At 58.1% G+C, this 14,524-nt stretch overlaps 7 protein-coding genes across 7 annotated transcripts; 5 read left to right on the forward strand and 2 right to left on the reverse strand.

Annotated features, from left to right (window-relative positions):
- Positions 1–48: 48 nt before the first annotated feature.
- Positions 49–1,388, forward strand: BO72DRAFT_526925 (T6SS phospholipase effector Tle1-like catalytic domain-containing protein; the record flags this gene model as incomplete). The annotated part of the gene is made up of 2 exons (XM_040950068.1): positions 49–55; positions 127–1,388. 2 exons carry the CDS (start codon positions 49–51, stop codon positions 1,386–1,388), a joined length of 1,269 nt encoding a protein of 422 aa, XP_040802140.1.
- Positions 1,389–1,860: 472 nt separating this feature from the next.
- Positions 1,861–2,923, forward strand: BO72DRAFT_467813 (aromatic alcohol reductase; the record flags this gene model as incomplete). Its single annotated transcript, XM_040946862.1, has 3 exons — positions 1,861–1,893; positions 1,955–2,214; positions 2,302–2,923. 3 exons carry the CDS (start codon positions 1,861–1,863, stop codon positions 2,921–2,923), a joined length of 915 nt encoding a protein of 304 aa, XP_040802141.1.
- A 104-nt stretch (positions 2,924–3,027) lies between these two features.
- Positions 3,028–5,398, reverse strand: BO72DRAFT_447208 (cytochrome P450). Its single transcript, XM_040944478.1, has 2 exons — positions 3,948–5,398; positions 3,028–3,883 (listed from the first exon to the last, which is right to left on the reverse strand). The coding sequence occupies exons 1-2, from the start codon at positions 5,089–5,091 to the stop codon at positions 3,456–3,458; spliced, it is 1,572 nt and encodes a 523-aa protein (XP_040802142.1). The 5' UTR covers positions 5,092–5,398; the 3' UTR covers positions 3,028–3,455.
- Positions 5,399–5,793: 395 nt separating this feature from the next.
- Positions 5,794–7,529, reverse strand: BO72DRAFT_76726 (zinc-dependent alcohol dehydrogenase family protein). Its single transcript, XM_040950693.1, has one exon. It carries the CDS (start codon positions 7,130–7,132, stop codon positions 6,194–6,196), a length of 939 nt encoding a protein of 312 aa, XP_040802143.1. The 5' UTR covers positions 7,133–7,529; the 3' UTR covers positions 5,794–6,193.
- A 331-nt stretch (positions 7,530–7,860) lies between these two features.
- BO72DRAFT_507427 (amino acid transporter) lies at positions 7,861–10,028 on the forward strand (the record flags this gene model as incomplete). Its single annotated transcript, XM_040949258.1, has 4 exons — positions 7,861–7,911; positions 7,978–8,339; positions 8,435–9,569; positions 10,002–10,028. 4 exons carry the CDS (start codon positions 7,861–7,863, stop codon positions 10,026–10,028), a joined length of 1,575 nt encoding a protein of 524 aa, XP_040802144.1.
- A 346-nt stretch (positions 10,029–10,374) lies between these two features.
- On the forward strand, positions 10,375–11,428 carry BO72DRAFT_447210 (GFA family protein). Its single transcript, XM_040944479.1, has 3 exons — positions 10,375–10,590; positions 10,658–10,857; positions 10,914–11,428. Exons 1-3 carry the CDS (start codon positions 10,447–10,449, stop codon positions 11,020–11,022), a joined length of 453 nt encoding a protein of 150 aa, XP_040802145.1. The 5' UTR covers positions 10,375–10,446; the 3' UTR covers positions 11,023–11,428.
- A 377-nt stretch (positions 11,429–11,805) lies between these two features.
- BO72DRAFT_467817 (mandelate racemase/muconate lactonizing enzyme family protein) lies at positions 11,806–12,924 on the forward strand (the record flags this gene model as incomplete). The annotated part of the gene is made up of 1 exon (XM_040946863.1): positions 11,806–12,924. The coding sequence occupies one exon, from the start codon at positions 11,806–11,808 to the stop codon at positions 12,922–12,924; it is 1,119 nt and encodes a 372-aa protein (XP_040802146.1).
- Between the last annotated feature and the right edge of the window lie 1,600 nt (positions 12,925–14,524).

Genomic DNA, 14,524 nt, shown 5'->3' on the forward strand with positions numbered 1-14,524 from the left:
CCGATTGAGATTTTGTTGTGACGTGACCGCAAAGCTAATAGAAATGTAATGTGTAGTGGTTTACTACCAACGTAGGCTCCCACCCTCCCCCCTCCCCAGGTAGAAAGCCTAACCCCCGAAAAGCAGGAATCGGCACCACCATCACCCCCAGTGCCCTCGCCGCCACCCAACTCCACAAGACCCTAACCCAAGGCAAGAGCAAAACCCTCAGCCAAGCGCTGGGCCACACCTTCGACCAGCACGTGCTGGGCGGCTACCGCTTCCTCATGCGCCACTACCGCGCCGCCACGGACATCTACATCTTCGGCTTCTCGCGCGGCGCCTACACGGCGCTGTTTCTGGCGGAGATGCTGGACGCGGCGGGCCTGTTGGGCCCGGACAACGAGGAGATGATCCCCTTGGTGTGGGAGGCGTTCTCGCAGTTGAAGCTGACGCGGTATCAGACGGCTGAAGCGCAGGAGAGGGCTGCGACGTATCTAAGGCACTGTCGGGAGACGTTGTGTCGGCCTGTTCGGCCGGCGAGGTTTCTGGGGCTGTTCGATACGGTCAATAGTGTGGCGGAGTTTGAGGTGGTCAATGACGGGAGGTCGAATGCGAGGGTGGTGAGGCATGCGGTTGGTATCGATGAACGGAGGGTGAAGTTTCAGCCTGTGCTTTTGGGGATTTATGGGAGGGGGGAAAGGGGGCAGAGGGCTGAGAGAGTGTTAGATGAGCTGTGGCATGGTGGTGTTGGTGGTGATGATGATGACGCCCAAGATTTCGAGGAAGTCTGGTTCCCCGGCAACCACGCTGATATTGGGGGCGGGTTCCAGCGTGGACCGCGGGAGCGCACGCAGATTAGCCACGTTCCGCTTGTCTGGATGGTGCGGGAGGCGCAGCGGGCTGGGCTGCGCTTGGATCGCGAGAAGATGAAAGAGATGGGGTGTCTGGAGGAGGAGCTGGGGATGTCGTTGTCGTCGTCGCCGTCGCCGTCGCCGTCGCCATTCCAGGCTGCGCTGGTCGACTCCTGCACGCAGGGACTACTGCATTCGTCGCTAGATGCTGGAAACGGGGTCTCGCGGGCTACGGCCTGGCTGTGGCGGTTCATGGAGTGGATTCCTATACGGCGGGCAGCGATGCAGAAGGATGGGAGGTGGGCGCTGGTCCACTGGCCGCCGCACCGCGGGGCCCCGCGCGATACGCCGTTGGATGCGAAGTTCCATGGCTCGACGATTAGGCGCATGAAGGCGGATTCTGAGTATCGACCGGGGAATGTGATTATTGGGGGGAGTGGGATGAATTGTCGACGTGCTCCAGAGAGGTTTGGGATTGGGGAGTGGGGTGTTTGTAGCGGTGGTGGAAGTCTGGCTAGCGAGATCTACATGAGGAAGTTGCCGGGGCAGTCGTGAGCTGAGAGATAGGCTCTGGGTATGCGAGAATATGCGGAACAGGGTGATAGAATTGTTCAGTGTTCCTGGAGGGTTCTCAGAGGGGGTGGAGTAGGAACGACGCAAAGGAACATGCTGCCATGATTTGGATAAATCTTACAAATCAAACTAGATGTCTCACTAAAATCTGACATCCGATCATTCACCTGCGGCAACAACTGGCTGCCTGGTCTCCATCCCCTGGCGTGTGGCTTGACCTATCTAGAACAAGCCAAAGACCCTGAGCCCTGATAATCGCGGAAATAGCTGGAAAAGTGTTACATTGCCGGCATTAGCCCGGAGACCGGGGCTGTCTGCCTTTTGACCCTCGATCTCCGGCCATGTCCGCACACCGGGAATGTTTAAATATTGCCAGCTGATACAAACCGTTGCCCATCCATCTCCAAGCTCGTCAAGCCCGTCAACACACAAAGACTACTACCAACCCGAAAAAATGTCCTCAATCAAGAACGTGGCCCTCGCAGGAGTAAGCCCTAACTCCCCCGAGCCACCCCCCAACCAAAGCTCAAGAAGCTAACAAGCCCCAGGCCAGCGGCAACGTAGGCAGCCAAGTTCTTCACGCCCTGCTCGCCCAGGACTTCACCGTGACCATCCTCACCCGCAAGCCTGCAACCGCAACCACCTTCCCCGCAGCAGCCACCGTTAAGCAGGTCGACTTCGCCTCTCCCGCCTCCCTCACCGCAGCCCTAGCCGGCCAAGACGCCGTGATCGACACGACCTTTTCCTCGGACATCCACACTCCGCTCCGTCTCATCGACGCCGCCGCCGCCGCCGGTGTCTCTCGCTTGTTCGTCCCTACCCTTCCCCTTTCCCCTTCTACCCTTTTCATCCAACTTTCCCAACTAACCAGAACGCCCCTCATCTTTGCGCACAGCATAACAAGCGACTTCGGCCTCGACCCCACCAACCCAGGAATCCACGCACTCCCCGTTTTCGCCCGCAAAAAGGCCGCCTACGAAGCCGTGCAACGCCACGCCGCCGCATCCACACTAACCTACACCGTCGTCGCCTGCGGAGTCTTCCTAGACTGGGCTCTGAGGTCTGGCTTCGCAGGTCTAGACTTTCCCCGCCGAAAAGTCCGAATCTTCGGCACCGGGGACAACGTCGTCCCCTGGACGACGCTGGAGGATGTGGGCCGCGCCACGGCGGCGGTGCTGCTGCACCCGCAGGAGACGCGGAATCGGGCGGTGTATGTGTACTCGGTGTATTTGTCGCAGAGTCAGTTGGTCGGGGTGGTGAAGAAGGTGCTGGGGGTGGAGGGGTGGGAGGAGACGAGTGAGAGGGATATGCGGGGGTTGGTGGAGGGGGCGTTGGCAGACCTCAGGGAGGGGAGGGAGGTGACGGCTGCGACGTTTGAGGTGCAGATTCAGTATTGTATCGCTACGCGGGAGTTGGCGTATCCGTGGGAGAGGGATGATAATGGGTTGTTGGGGGTGAGGGAGTGGGGGTCCGAGGAGGTGGAGGAGTTGGTGCAGAGGGTTGCTGGTGGAGTCTGAGTTAGGGCTAGAGCTGTCGGGGGCTTATTGTGCTATGCGTAATTATCAAAGGGGTTTGGATATATGTAAGGATCTATCTCGCTTTGATGTATTGTCAGTGGTTACAACACCTCACTCGATATCGACACATACGTCTACCACGTTGCAGTGAGTCCATATTCTTTCCTAGTGTCAAATCTTACTTCTCGGATTCTGTGCTCTGCTTTTCGAAAGATACACTCTCAGCCCCCTTCTGTCTTCCCTCACACTGACCTTTCTCCTCACCCTTCTCATTACCTGAAAGAGGCTTGCGCATGTAATTTGCTTAGAGCAATGTGACTTGTACCCTACCATAACTTTCTGGATTACAGTCGCTCGCTGCGGATCCCAAATCCACCAGTGTACATACAACTATACCATGCCTTCAACTGCTCAGCCCGCTGGACTCACATACCCATGTCTCGAGAGATCAAGCCGAATTGCACCAACCATAGAGAGGATAAAGCCTAGAACAATGCGACATACGCTATGGCGGCAATAACACGAACCCAAATCAACGAATCAGCCCCACGCGCGTCCCATTGCGCGAACACAGCGTGAGGCCCCGACTCTCCTCCCACGGCCCGGGATCCCGACTCTCCAGCCGGCGAAACTCCTGCACCATGCGCACCAGCACGTAGCTCGCCTCGGTCAAGGCATACCGCTGCCCGATGCAGATCCGCGGCCCGCCGTTGAATGGCAGATAGGCCCAGCGCAGCCGCAGCTGCAACTTGCCGTCCTCCCAGCGCTCGGGGCGGAAGTCGTCGGCATCATCCCCGTAGAGATCGGCCCGACGGTGCATGGCGTAGAGGTTGTAGGCGACGAGCGTGCCCTTGGGCACGAACGCGGGGGCGAGGCCATCGTCGCCGCCGCCGAGGGGGAGAACGGTGTCGCGGATCGCCTCGCGTTGGTTGCGGGGGACGACGGGGTGGAGGCGGAGGGCTGGGGCATTCTTTCCTTAGTACCACACTGTACGCAAGAGGGGATCAGGGGATAGTGAACATACACTCCTTAATACAGCACTCCACAAACCTCAACCCCTGCAACTCCTCATAACTCGGCGGACGACCCTGCAAGCACTCCACCTCGCGGCGCAGCCTCGCCCAGATCGCGGGGCTCTTCGCGAGCATGAAGAACAGATTCCCCAGCAGACTGGCCGTGGTATCCCGTCCGGCCAGCAGCACGGCCATCAGCTCGTCCAGAATGCGCTCTTTATCCGCCGTCCGCGCCGCCAGCTCGTGCGAGAAGATGCGCTTGCCCTTGGGCTTTTCCCCTTCCACCGCGTCCACGTCCTCCTGATCGTCACCAGTCTTGCGCATCTCAACCGCACGCACCGCCTCGTCCACGAACACGCGCACGAAATCTCGACAGCGTCGGTTACACTCCTCCGCCTTGCGATCGCGGTAGAACGCATTCAACCAACCCAGCGTACCCCGCACCAGCACCGCCTTCTGGGCATACTGGAACGCCTCCGCAAAGCCGACCCCCACCCCCACCCCCTCTTTTCGGGTCTGACCCACCGGCGTGCGGAGCGTATGCACCGACTCCCCGAACAAGAACCCCGTCGCAGAGTCGATCGTATACTTGAAAAGCCACTCCTGCAGGTCGACGGTAGCCCCGTCCCGCGGCAACACAGTCCACAGATCCTGGATGAGCTCCTCCAGCACGGCGAGGTCGGCGACGACCTGGTCCCGTGCGAAGCTGGGGCGGAGCAGGGCGCGCGAGGCCGCCCAGTGCGCGCCGTCGCTGTTGAAGATGCCCTGGCCCAGCAGCGGGCGGAAGGGCTTGGTGCGGTGGCCGAGCCCGTAGTCCTGGAAGTTGACCGACAGGATGGTCTTGATGTTCTCGGGCTCGATGGTCAGGATGATCCGGTGCTGCAGTTCGCGGGTGGTGAAGGTGCGCCCGTACCGTGCGAACAGCTCGCAGCCCCGTGCTAGGATGCGGTGCGCGCGGATGGCGCGGATCGTGCTGGGCAGGGTGTCTAGCCCCAGGAACGGGTCGCGGTTGAAGGACCGCGCGATGGGGCGGCAGCCATATCGTCGGGAGAGGTGGCGGTGGCGGAGGGTGCGGTGGATTCTCGTGAGGAGGTAAATGGTGGTCAGGGCTAGGGCTGCTAGGAGTAGGATTATGAGTTTGGGGGGGAGGGCCATGGTTGGTATGGGGGGATGGAGAAACGGAGGGTTGGGATGCATGGCTGTTGCGGTCCAGGCAGAAGTTATACATGGAAATGAGTCACGTGATGGCTTTAGTCGTGATCTTAGCAGTCTCTGGTATGGACGGGGATGAGGGTCGGTCCATTTAACTCGGGCTGACATGGCGTCAGCACAGTTAGTTAGTCCGTCGCATTAGAGTTGGGATCAAGGAGAAGGCGGATCGGATCTTCCATGTAGGAAGCTTCACAGCGCTCTATGCGGTTATGAGCCTTCCCAGTGAACTTCATAGTCAACGATCTTGTTCTAGTGATCGGATAGCAAGTGTGGGACAATTGCGATAGGGGGTCACCTCGGATTTAAGCATCACTATCAACATCTTGGAAGATGTTGAAAGCGTGATGATGTATGCGCATTGTTGTAGCTTTGATCCTGCACTGCCCCGTGGCGGAAGGATCGAGCTAGAACAAGCTTATCATCTACAGGTGGAATCGCTCCTATAGTGCCTAAAACAAGATTTTGTTGTCAGCAAGCAAGTAGCCAACCATAGTTATTGAAGAGTATTATCAAGCTGAAAGCTTGGGGAGAACATTGTACCGCAATACCTTACGATCAATAAACGTCTTAGTGTAATTAGGCCTACAATTCGTACACAAAACCACCCTGGGCCCCACTCTTCCCTGCTTAAGCACTAAAATACTAGCAGCTTGGATAGATTCTGAACACCTTGCCTTGTCGCAAGTCCGTTCTCAAGACTGATACAACAACTGAGCATCGATACCAGTCTTACTGGCGAATAGCAAGACCCGCATACAAGCGATGGCATTCCATTCATCTTCCCTGATTTCACCCCAGCCAATAGCCCTAACTCTACAGCTGAAGCACAATCTTCCCCACCTGCTTCCCCTGCCAGATATACTCGACCGCCTCCTCCGCTTTCTCAAAGGGAAACACCGAATCAATCAAATCATCTAATCGAATCTGCGTCGCCGCCAACGCCGCACAGAAGTCCTCCGTATCAAACTTCGAGCCCGCATTGATACCCCTGACACACGAATTAGCCAATCGCTCCCGACTCACGCACTCCACCCAAAGATCAAGCTTACCTCAAGACGACCCGCCGATCGATGATAACCGGCACCAACTGTGCCAGATCCTGCGCATTCTGCTTGCCCAGATACCCGACCTGGCTGACGACCCCGCCGCGCCGCGTGCACTTCATCGACCGCACGAGCGACGGCGTGCCCCCGTTCTCGACCACAATGTCCACGCCCACCCCGTCCGTCAACCGCAGCACCTCCTCCTCCCACGCCGGAGTCTTGGAGTAATTGACCGTCAACAACGGCGGCTCCGCATACTTCTTCTGCATGGCCGCCAGCTTCTCATCGCTCGACGAAGTCAAGATCACGCGCAGGCCCGCCGCGCGCGCAAGCTTCAGCGCAAACACACTCACGCCGCCGGTCCCTGCCGCCCATTTATCCGTTAGCGCAGCACTCTCCAAAAAGACAATAACCAAGAAAGGCAGACCCTGAATCAGCACCGTCTGCCCGATACTCATCCCCTTGAGCGCGGACCACGCCGTGACGCCCGCGCAGGGGATCGTCGCGGCGCTGCTCCAGTCGAGATACGTCGGAAGCTTGACGACCACCCTCTCGTCGAAGACGACGTGGTCCGCCATGACCCCGTCCTCGTCGGCCGCGAGCCAGCTCCGGCCCAGCTCCCGGCCGGACACGAACTGCGTGTCGATGATGGGGGCGACGCGGTCGCCGACGGCCAGGCTGGTGACCTTCTCGCCGGCCGCGAGGACTTCCCCTGCGGCGTCGTTACATAGGATCCCGTGCGGGAGGACGGGCCACGGGTTTCCGCCGTTGGCGATGTTGGCGTCCCGGTAGTTCAGGGCGATGGCGTGGATTTTGATCAGCACCGAGGTGGGGCCCAGGGACGTGAGGGGTTCGTCGACTGCGTAGAGTTTGGGTGTGCCCGGGGTGTAGTCGTCTGTTCGGCGGAAGGCGCGGCGGGTTGTTGGGAGGGTGGGGGGCATCTTTGGCGGTTGGTATTAGGGGGTTTGTGAGGTGTTGTGAAGTGGTTGAGAGTGAAGTGTGAGAGGGGAGGGTGGGGGTGAGGATTTATGGTCAGGGGGGGTTGATGCCCCCGCATGGATGTGGGACGGAAGTAAACAGGGTCGAGGAAGGTGTGGAGCTGTTTACACGTCATTCCGATGGCAGAACGCATTTCCCCAGAATTCCTGATGCTTCTCTGCTAGAGTGGAGAACCGTGGGAATCTTGGTGGGGATTCGGGGAATGAATGGCATCAAATTAGGGCTAAGGCCGATCGGGTAATGAGATCCGCCCCAGGAGGGACAAGGTAGCTTCATCTCACAAATCACTCGATTTATCTTTCTGCACAACACCTGCAATCGGCGGATAACATACTGGAGATAGTGATTTAATTCGATATCTCGAAGATAGCAAGGTTATCTCACTTGACAGCCAACCGTGCAGGACAATTCCTATTGCGGTATGTAAAATGAGAGCCATCTTGGGATGGTCTAGCCTCGCCGTTTGCGGCATGCATCCCCACTCCAGATGCTCCTTGCATATGCCTATCTCCGAAATTATCTGTGGCGTCCCAGACTCTATACAGACCGGTCTCGAAGCAATTTATAATGCTGGAAACTTCCTCCGCTATGCGCAAGGGTTTCTCGTGCCGCTCTTATCTGAGTCCTCCGCACCCAGTCCCATCAAACCCAAATCACCCCACGCAGCACAATGTCAGAAGACAAGATAGACCGCAAACTAGAGGAAGCCGTCGAGGCCGACGTGCAGTCCTGCCCCGTGGAGCCCCTCGCGCCACAAGGCCTCCAGCGCCGACTGAACAACCGCCAGACCCAACTCCTCGCCATCGGTGGGTCGATAGGCACCGCCCTGTTCATCAGCATCGGCAACGGGCTCGCCGCCGGGGGCCCCGGCAGCCTGCTGGTGGCCTACACCCTGTATGCGCTCGTAATCGCGTGTATCAACAACTGCGTAGCGGAGATGACGGTCCTGCAGCCCGTGTCCGGCGGCTTCATCCGGCTCGCCGGGAAATGGGTCGACGACGCCCTGGGGTTCATGGTGGGCTGGAACTTCTTCTTCTACGAGGCGCTGATGATCCCCTACGAGATCACCGCCATCAACCTGGTGCTGGGGTATTGGCGGGACGACATCCCCGTGGCGGCGGTCTGCGCCGCCTGCATTGCTCTTTACACGTACGCCCAGAAGCCTCCACAAACTGCTACTAACTCACCACGATCAGCATACCTACCCCCAACCCCTACAAGCCAGAAACTAACCCCTGCCACAGCGTGATCAACTTCCTCGCGGTGCGCGCCTACGGCGAGGCCGAATTCTGGCTCTCGAGCGGCAAGATCCTGCTGATCTTCACCCTCATCTTCTTCACCTTCATCACCATGGTGGGCGGCAACCCGCAGCACGACGCCTACGGCTTCCGATACTGGCGCCACCCCAGCGCGTTCGCCGAATACCGCCATCCAGGACAGACCGGTCGATTTGAGGGCTTCCTGGCCGCCCTCTGGTCGGCAGCCTTCACCATCGTGGGACCGGAGTACATCTCCATGTCGGCGGCGGAGGCGCAGCGGCCGCGCACCGTGGTCAAGGCCGCCTTCAAGACCATCTACTGGCGCTTCGGGCTGTTCTTCGTGCTCGGCGCGACCTGCGTCGGCATCGTCGTGCCCTGGACGGACCCGACCCTCCAAGCCATCCTGCACGGCCAGAGCCGCGCCAGCGGGGCCGCCGCCTCGCCGTACGTGATCGCGATGGCCAACCTCCAGATCACGGGGCTCCCGCACCTCGTGAATGCCCTCCTGATCACCTCCATCTTCTCGGCGGGCAACACCCTCACCTACTGCGCCACGCGCTCCCTGTACGGCCTCGCCCTCGAGGGCCGCGCGCCCCGCCTGCTCACCAAGACCCGCAACGGCGTGCCCGTCTACGCCTTCGGCGTCGTCATCTGCTTTCCCTTCCTCTCCTTCCTCCAGCTGTCGAACAACTCCGCCAGGGTGCTCAACCTGCTCGTCTCGCTCATGACGGCGGGCGCCTTGATCGATTTCTTGGTCATGTGCATCACCTACCTGCAATTCTACCGCGCGTGCCAGGTGCAAGGCCTCGACCGCGCGACCTTGCCGTATGTCGGGTGGGGCCAGCCATACTGCGCGTGGGTCGGGCTGGTGGCGATGGCGTTCGTGCTGCTCGGGTACGGCTATACGGCGTTCGCGCCGTGGGATGTGCAGGCCTTCTTTGAGAACTATACCATGCAGCTGGTGGCGCCGGTGCTGTTTTTCGGGTGGAAGTGGGCGAAGGGGACCACGCTGCTCCAACCGGAAGAGGTGGATTTGGTGTGGGAGGCGCCGGCGGTGGATGCGTATGAGGCGAGCTTCGAGGGGCCGATGGCTGGGTTCTGGGAGGAGGTGGTGGGGTTGGTGTGGCGGAGGGGGAGGGGGAGAAGGGTTGAGGGGTGAGAGTTGCTTTGTCTGATTGGGGGCTTGAGGTGGAACATTGTTAGATGTGCTTGTGGTCCTTGGGGTGGATACGTTTGTAATAGCTTGGGTGGGAGATGGGCGTTAGAAAAGCGATAATGTTCCCATCTGCGCTGCTCGTTGGGCTAGCCCTATGTTTGGCCATCTGTCCGCTGATACACTCCACAACAAACAACTCGCACGCTCCCTTGCAGGAGGTATTTTCTTCTCTCAAAGTCATAGCTCTGGCTTCAGCTTCATGTCAGGAGACACATGATCACCACAAATACGGTGACGTATATACGGAGTAACATTCTAAGTGTCTTAGGAGACTCCTCGCTTCACGACTGACTAGGAGCCTAGCACCTCTACTGGGCGGAAATATGATCCAACAAGCATGAACATCAAGCTGCAGAGCAATGAATGCACTTGAGGGTAAGACTTGCCAATTACATCTTCAACTATTTCTCAATTGCCCCGCAAAACCGTCATCTTGATAACGAGGGTCTCAGGACAAAGCCTCAAGATGCTACCTCCCCCTCGGAGAAAAGCAACCCTACCCCACGTATCTCCGATCCAGTGAGAGCACCGAAAACCCTACCGCAAATCGGCCTGCCTGCCTGTCTAACCAAATCAGGTATATTGGATGAGAGCCGGGCGCCAGATGCATGAGGCAGATCCCCACGTAAGCTGAGCCTCTCGTATCACTCACCCCTCCCACCCCCGCACGCATACTCTTATCTTAACATCAACAGGCTAAGTTAGATAACTTCACCCACACACTCAAACCTATTTCCCAACGCACATTCAGCTTCATCCACAGCCCGAATCACCACCCACCATGTCCACATCCACCCCGTCCACATCCCACACAGGCACCTGCCTCTGCCGCGCCATCCACTTCACCGTCACCGGCCCCCCCACCGCAGTCTACTGCTGCTACTGCCGCGACTGCTCCCTCGGTGCCGGGGGACCCTGCCAGATCGTGAGTCCGCCTAACGCCCATCAGACCCCCCCCCCCCCCCCGAAGTGAAGCCATCCTAAAAATACAGACCGCACGCTACCCCCGCTCCCAATTCGCCCTCGACAACACACAAGGACAGCTACGCACCTACGCGATCACCGAGACTGCGAGCGGGGCCCCCAAGCACAAGTATTTCTGCGGAAGGTGCGGATGCACCGTCTACACAGTCCCGCGCGCAACCGAGGGCGGGGGAATTGTTGTGGTGCGGCCGGCGTTGATTCCTAATGGGTGCGTTTCTTCCTGGGATGATGGAACGGGTTTGTATGGTGTTGACAGAGATGTAGATTGGAAATCTTCCGGCCGCAGATTGAGTGTTTTACGCGGCATCGGCCTGGGTGGTTTGCGGGGTGTGAGGCGGTGGGGGAGAGGTTTGAGGGGAGTTCGAGGGGTTAGGGTTTTGGTCTGGTGGTTGGATTGCAGTTATCAACGTGTCTGGAACAGGGGTGAGAGGTGGGGGCAATTGGGGATATCTTAGAAGGTCGTTTGAGAAACGCTGTCTGACCGCTAGAGTTCTACTGATCGATTCCTATTTGGTGCTGTCTGCATTGTCTTGGTATTTGCGGATACGGAGAGGTGTTTTCCTGGGTTGTTGATGGCCACTCGCATTGAGGTGATTGAGCTAGTAGACTGACAGGCACCTGCGGTGGCGAACTTTGCTTTTTTCGAGATACTCTGGACATTGTAGGGCGCTCTGCATGATAGGCACTAGGTCGAATTTACCCCGCAATACCTAGTCTAACGAGATGATGGTGGACTGGCGTGGCCAATGATCTCGACAAATCCACCCATCAAACTCGGTGGGGCTATGTGGAGTGCAGTAGATAAGCTCAGGCTCTCATGTTTGATACTGCACTCGGTCTAGTGACCAGCAACCAGCATTCAGCCGAGTAGATTAAGGAGACACTGCAAAGGTCGTAGACATCCCAACCGGGCAAATAATTCGCAAGCCCAGAAATGGGCGGATTGTCTGCCCTTTCGGTGTTGCAAGACCGCACAGCTCATCTTCACAGCCAAGCCCTGAGACCACGACCCTTTGTGAAGAACACGGTACGTGCACAGGATCTCACCTGACCACTGCCAGGGTATATGAGACAGTCTTTCCTGCCTATGAGCCGCACCAACGAAGCCACGCATCGGATTTCTCGTCTATCGACTACACACCGCTGGGCCAGCAAAATGTCCACCCTCAAAATCACCCGCATCGACGTCTACCAAGTCGACCTCCCCTACGCCGGCGGCTTTTACCACCTCTCCGGCGGCCGCACCTACACCAGCTTCGACGCGACCATCGTCCGCCTCACCACCAACACCGGCCTCGAGGGCTGGGGCGAAAGCACCCCCTTCGGCGCGACGTACATCGCCTCGCACGCGCGCGGCGTGCGCGCGGGCATCGCCGAGCTCGCCCCGCACCTCCTCGGCCTCGACCCACGACGGGTCGACCGCATCAACGAGGCGATGGACGCGGCGCTGGTGGGCCACGCGCACGCCAAGACCGCCCTCGACGTCGCCTGCTGGGACGTCTTCGGCAAATCGGTCGGCCTGCCAGTCTGCGAGTTGCTCGGGGGCCGCACCAAAACGCCCATGCCGGTCATCAGCTCGATCCACGTGGGCGAGCCGGCCGAGATGCGGCAGCGCGTCGCCGACCACCGCGCCCGGGGGTACCGGGGCCACTCGGTGAAGGTCGCGGGCGATGATCCGGCCGCGGACGCAGCGCGGATCACCGCCTCCTTGCAAGATCGCCAACCCGGGAAGTTTTTCATCGTCGATGCGAACGGCGGGCTGACGGTGGAGATGGCGCTGCGGATGCTGCGGCTGGTCCCGCCGGGGCTGGACTTCGTGCTCGAGGCCCCCTGCGCGACGTGGCGGGAGTGTCTCTCGCTGCGGCGGCGGACCGACGTGCCCATCATCTTCGATGAGTTGGCCACGGACGATGCGTCGGTGATCCAGCTCGTGGCGGACGACGCCGCCGAGGGCATCGGCTTGAAGATCTCCAAGAACGGGGGGTTGACGCGCGGCCGCAGGCAGCGGGATATCTGCCTCGCGGCCGGGTATACGGTCAGCGTGCAGGAGACCACGGGGTCGGATATTGCGTTCGCGGCCATCGTGCATCTCGGCCAGACCGTGCCGGAGCGGTCCCTGCGGTGTGTCCTGGAGACTCGCGATATGGTGGCGCTCAAGACGGCGGATGGGGAGTTTGAGGTGCGTGATGGCAGGATCTCGGCGCCCACAGCGCCCGGGTTGGGGATCATGCCGCGCTTGGAGGTGTTGGGAGAGCCGGTGGCGAGTTACTTTTAGGTTGCTGCTCGAAGAGATCTATAGCGTGATTCGGTATAATACATCGCGTATCTCGAAGTGTCATGGTGCCCGTGAAATTGCTGTCAGGAACAAAGTCGGTGGGATCTATCTCGTAGGGGGTGAAGCATTAATTTTCCCTGGATTTTGAGTTCGTGTTATGGGGGTGAATTCATCGAGCCGGATACGTTCTGCCCTTGCCATTTGGCATCCTCCCGGTGTGCTTCCTTGCATTTGGACTATGGGAAGCTGTATCATGCGCAAAGCACATTGATCTGCCACGAGTCGTATCTTATCACTGATTTGCATGTTCAGCATTCTCGACCAGGGTTGAAGATTTATCTTCCACGTTGGGAGGTGAGGACCTCTGTTGCCGATGTTGAGATCTGTCGTTGTCGAGATACAGTCTTATATCGGCAAGACTTGCTTTGCTGCGAATGAGGTCCAACAAAGGCGCAATATCCGCGTCTGAACTGTTCTTCAGAGCTTGGAACAACTCGACCAGAGTATCCCGTTCCGCCCGCATTTCTTCAAATCTCCGCCGAGAGGTCGAGCTCTGTCGCCCATCTTGGTCCGTGTGGAAGGTACAGGCGAGTCGATGCTTGGTACAACGTTCGCAGGCAGCGGCCTCGTCCCTAAGTCGGCACTATCGTCATCTTAACCATGGTTAGGGATCAATGAGAAAGCGAGGGATTGTTACTATTGTCTTTTGTCGCTGACACTCGCCGCACGATTCCGACCCCTTGCGAAGGCGGGCTGTCCTAACCTTGGGCCTAGTAGAAGATGAAGAGAACGGGAATGATGGGGCTGGGATGATGGGCTCCATAAAGAAGAGTTTGCATGTGTGTAATATTTGATCGCTCAGTGGCTCTGCTCATAACCAGACCAACTTGAACAATCTCTGCTAGGGTGGAAGGAGGTCGCCCGACGCGACTTTGAATTTTCTTTTCCAGTCACGGGTGCGTGCCGGCGCGTTAGAATCTCGGATTCTTTATCCGATCATGTTTGAATCGGCAAACAAACATCTACACAGTCTCTGATTCATTCCAATTTTTCTGTTTTTTGCGTTTTTTGTTTCATTTTTTACGTCTTTTTTACTTTCCTTTTTCTTTTAGCACAATCACTTGTCAGGCCACCTCGGAAACCTCATCCACCTTATTTCACCAACTACCAGCAAGCAAGTCTTCCATCCTAGACTGCATCTTATTGCCCCATACCTCAATGACTTTGGATTCATGATTTTCACTTACCTGAGTGAGCGACACGGGTTACGGCTCCCAGGAATTATGTTGAGTCAACGGACAATCTAGTCATCCACTTACCGTTCAATAAAACCAGCAATACCGACAACGGCCATTTCTCTTGTACCCCCAGCTGCTGTGGGATGCGTTTCACAAAATTTATAACATCAGACAGCTCATAGGTAGCCAAACGCTGAATGTAGAGGCAAATCTTCTCCAAACTAGCGAGAGATCCCTAGGCATAGAGTGTTATCAGGAATGAGGGTACAGAAGCCCGGTGTCTGCTCGACCCGGAAGTTGAGAACCTCGTCCGCGACCTTTTATCTCAGGGTGATTCGAATGTCAGAGCATTCGCCCTGCTG

Source organism: Aspergillus fijiensis (assembly GCF_003184825.1).
Source record: "Aspergillus fijiensis CBS 313.89 unplaced genomic scaffold BO72scaffold_18, whole genome shotgun sequence".
Taxonomy (NCBI): Eukaryota; Fungi; Ascomycota; class Eurotiomycetes; order Eurotiales; family Aspergillaceae; genus Aspergillus; species Aspergillus fijiensis.

What these genes read in the sequence shown, in the direction of transcription:
- BO72DRAFT_447210 (XM_040944479.1), top strand. Translation starts at nt 10,447, where the DNA reads ATGTCCACATCCACCCCGTCCACATCCCACACAGGCACCTGCCTCTGC. An exon ending in CCGGGGGACCCTGCCAGATC is followed by an intron (nt 10,591 to 10,657) that starts GTGAGTCCGCCT and finishes CTAAAAATACAG; the next exon opens with ACCGCACGCTACCCCCGCTC. An exon ending in CCGGCGTTGATTCCTAATGG is followed by an intron (nt 10,858 to 10,913) that starts GTGCGTTTCTTC and finishes ACAGAGATGTAG; the next exon opens with ATTGGAAATCTTCCGGCCGC.
- BO72DRAFT_447208 (XM_040944478.1), bottom strand. Translation starts at nt 5,091, where the DNA reads ATGGCCCTCCCCCCCAAACTCATAATCCTACTCCTAGCAGCCCTAGCC. An exon ending in GGAGTGCTGTATTAAGGAGT is followed by an intron (nt 3,884 to 3,947) that starts GTATGTTCACTA and finishes AGAATGCCCCAG; the next exon opens with CCCTCCGCCTCCACCCCGTC.
- BO72DRAFT_76726 (XM_040950693.1), bottom strand. Translation starts at nt 7,132, where the DNA reads ATGCCCCCCACCCTCCCAACAACCCGCCGCGCCTTCCGCCGAACAGAC.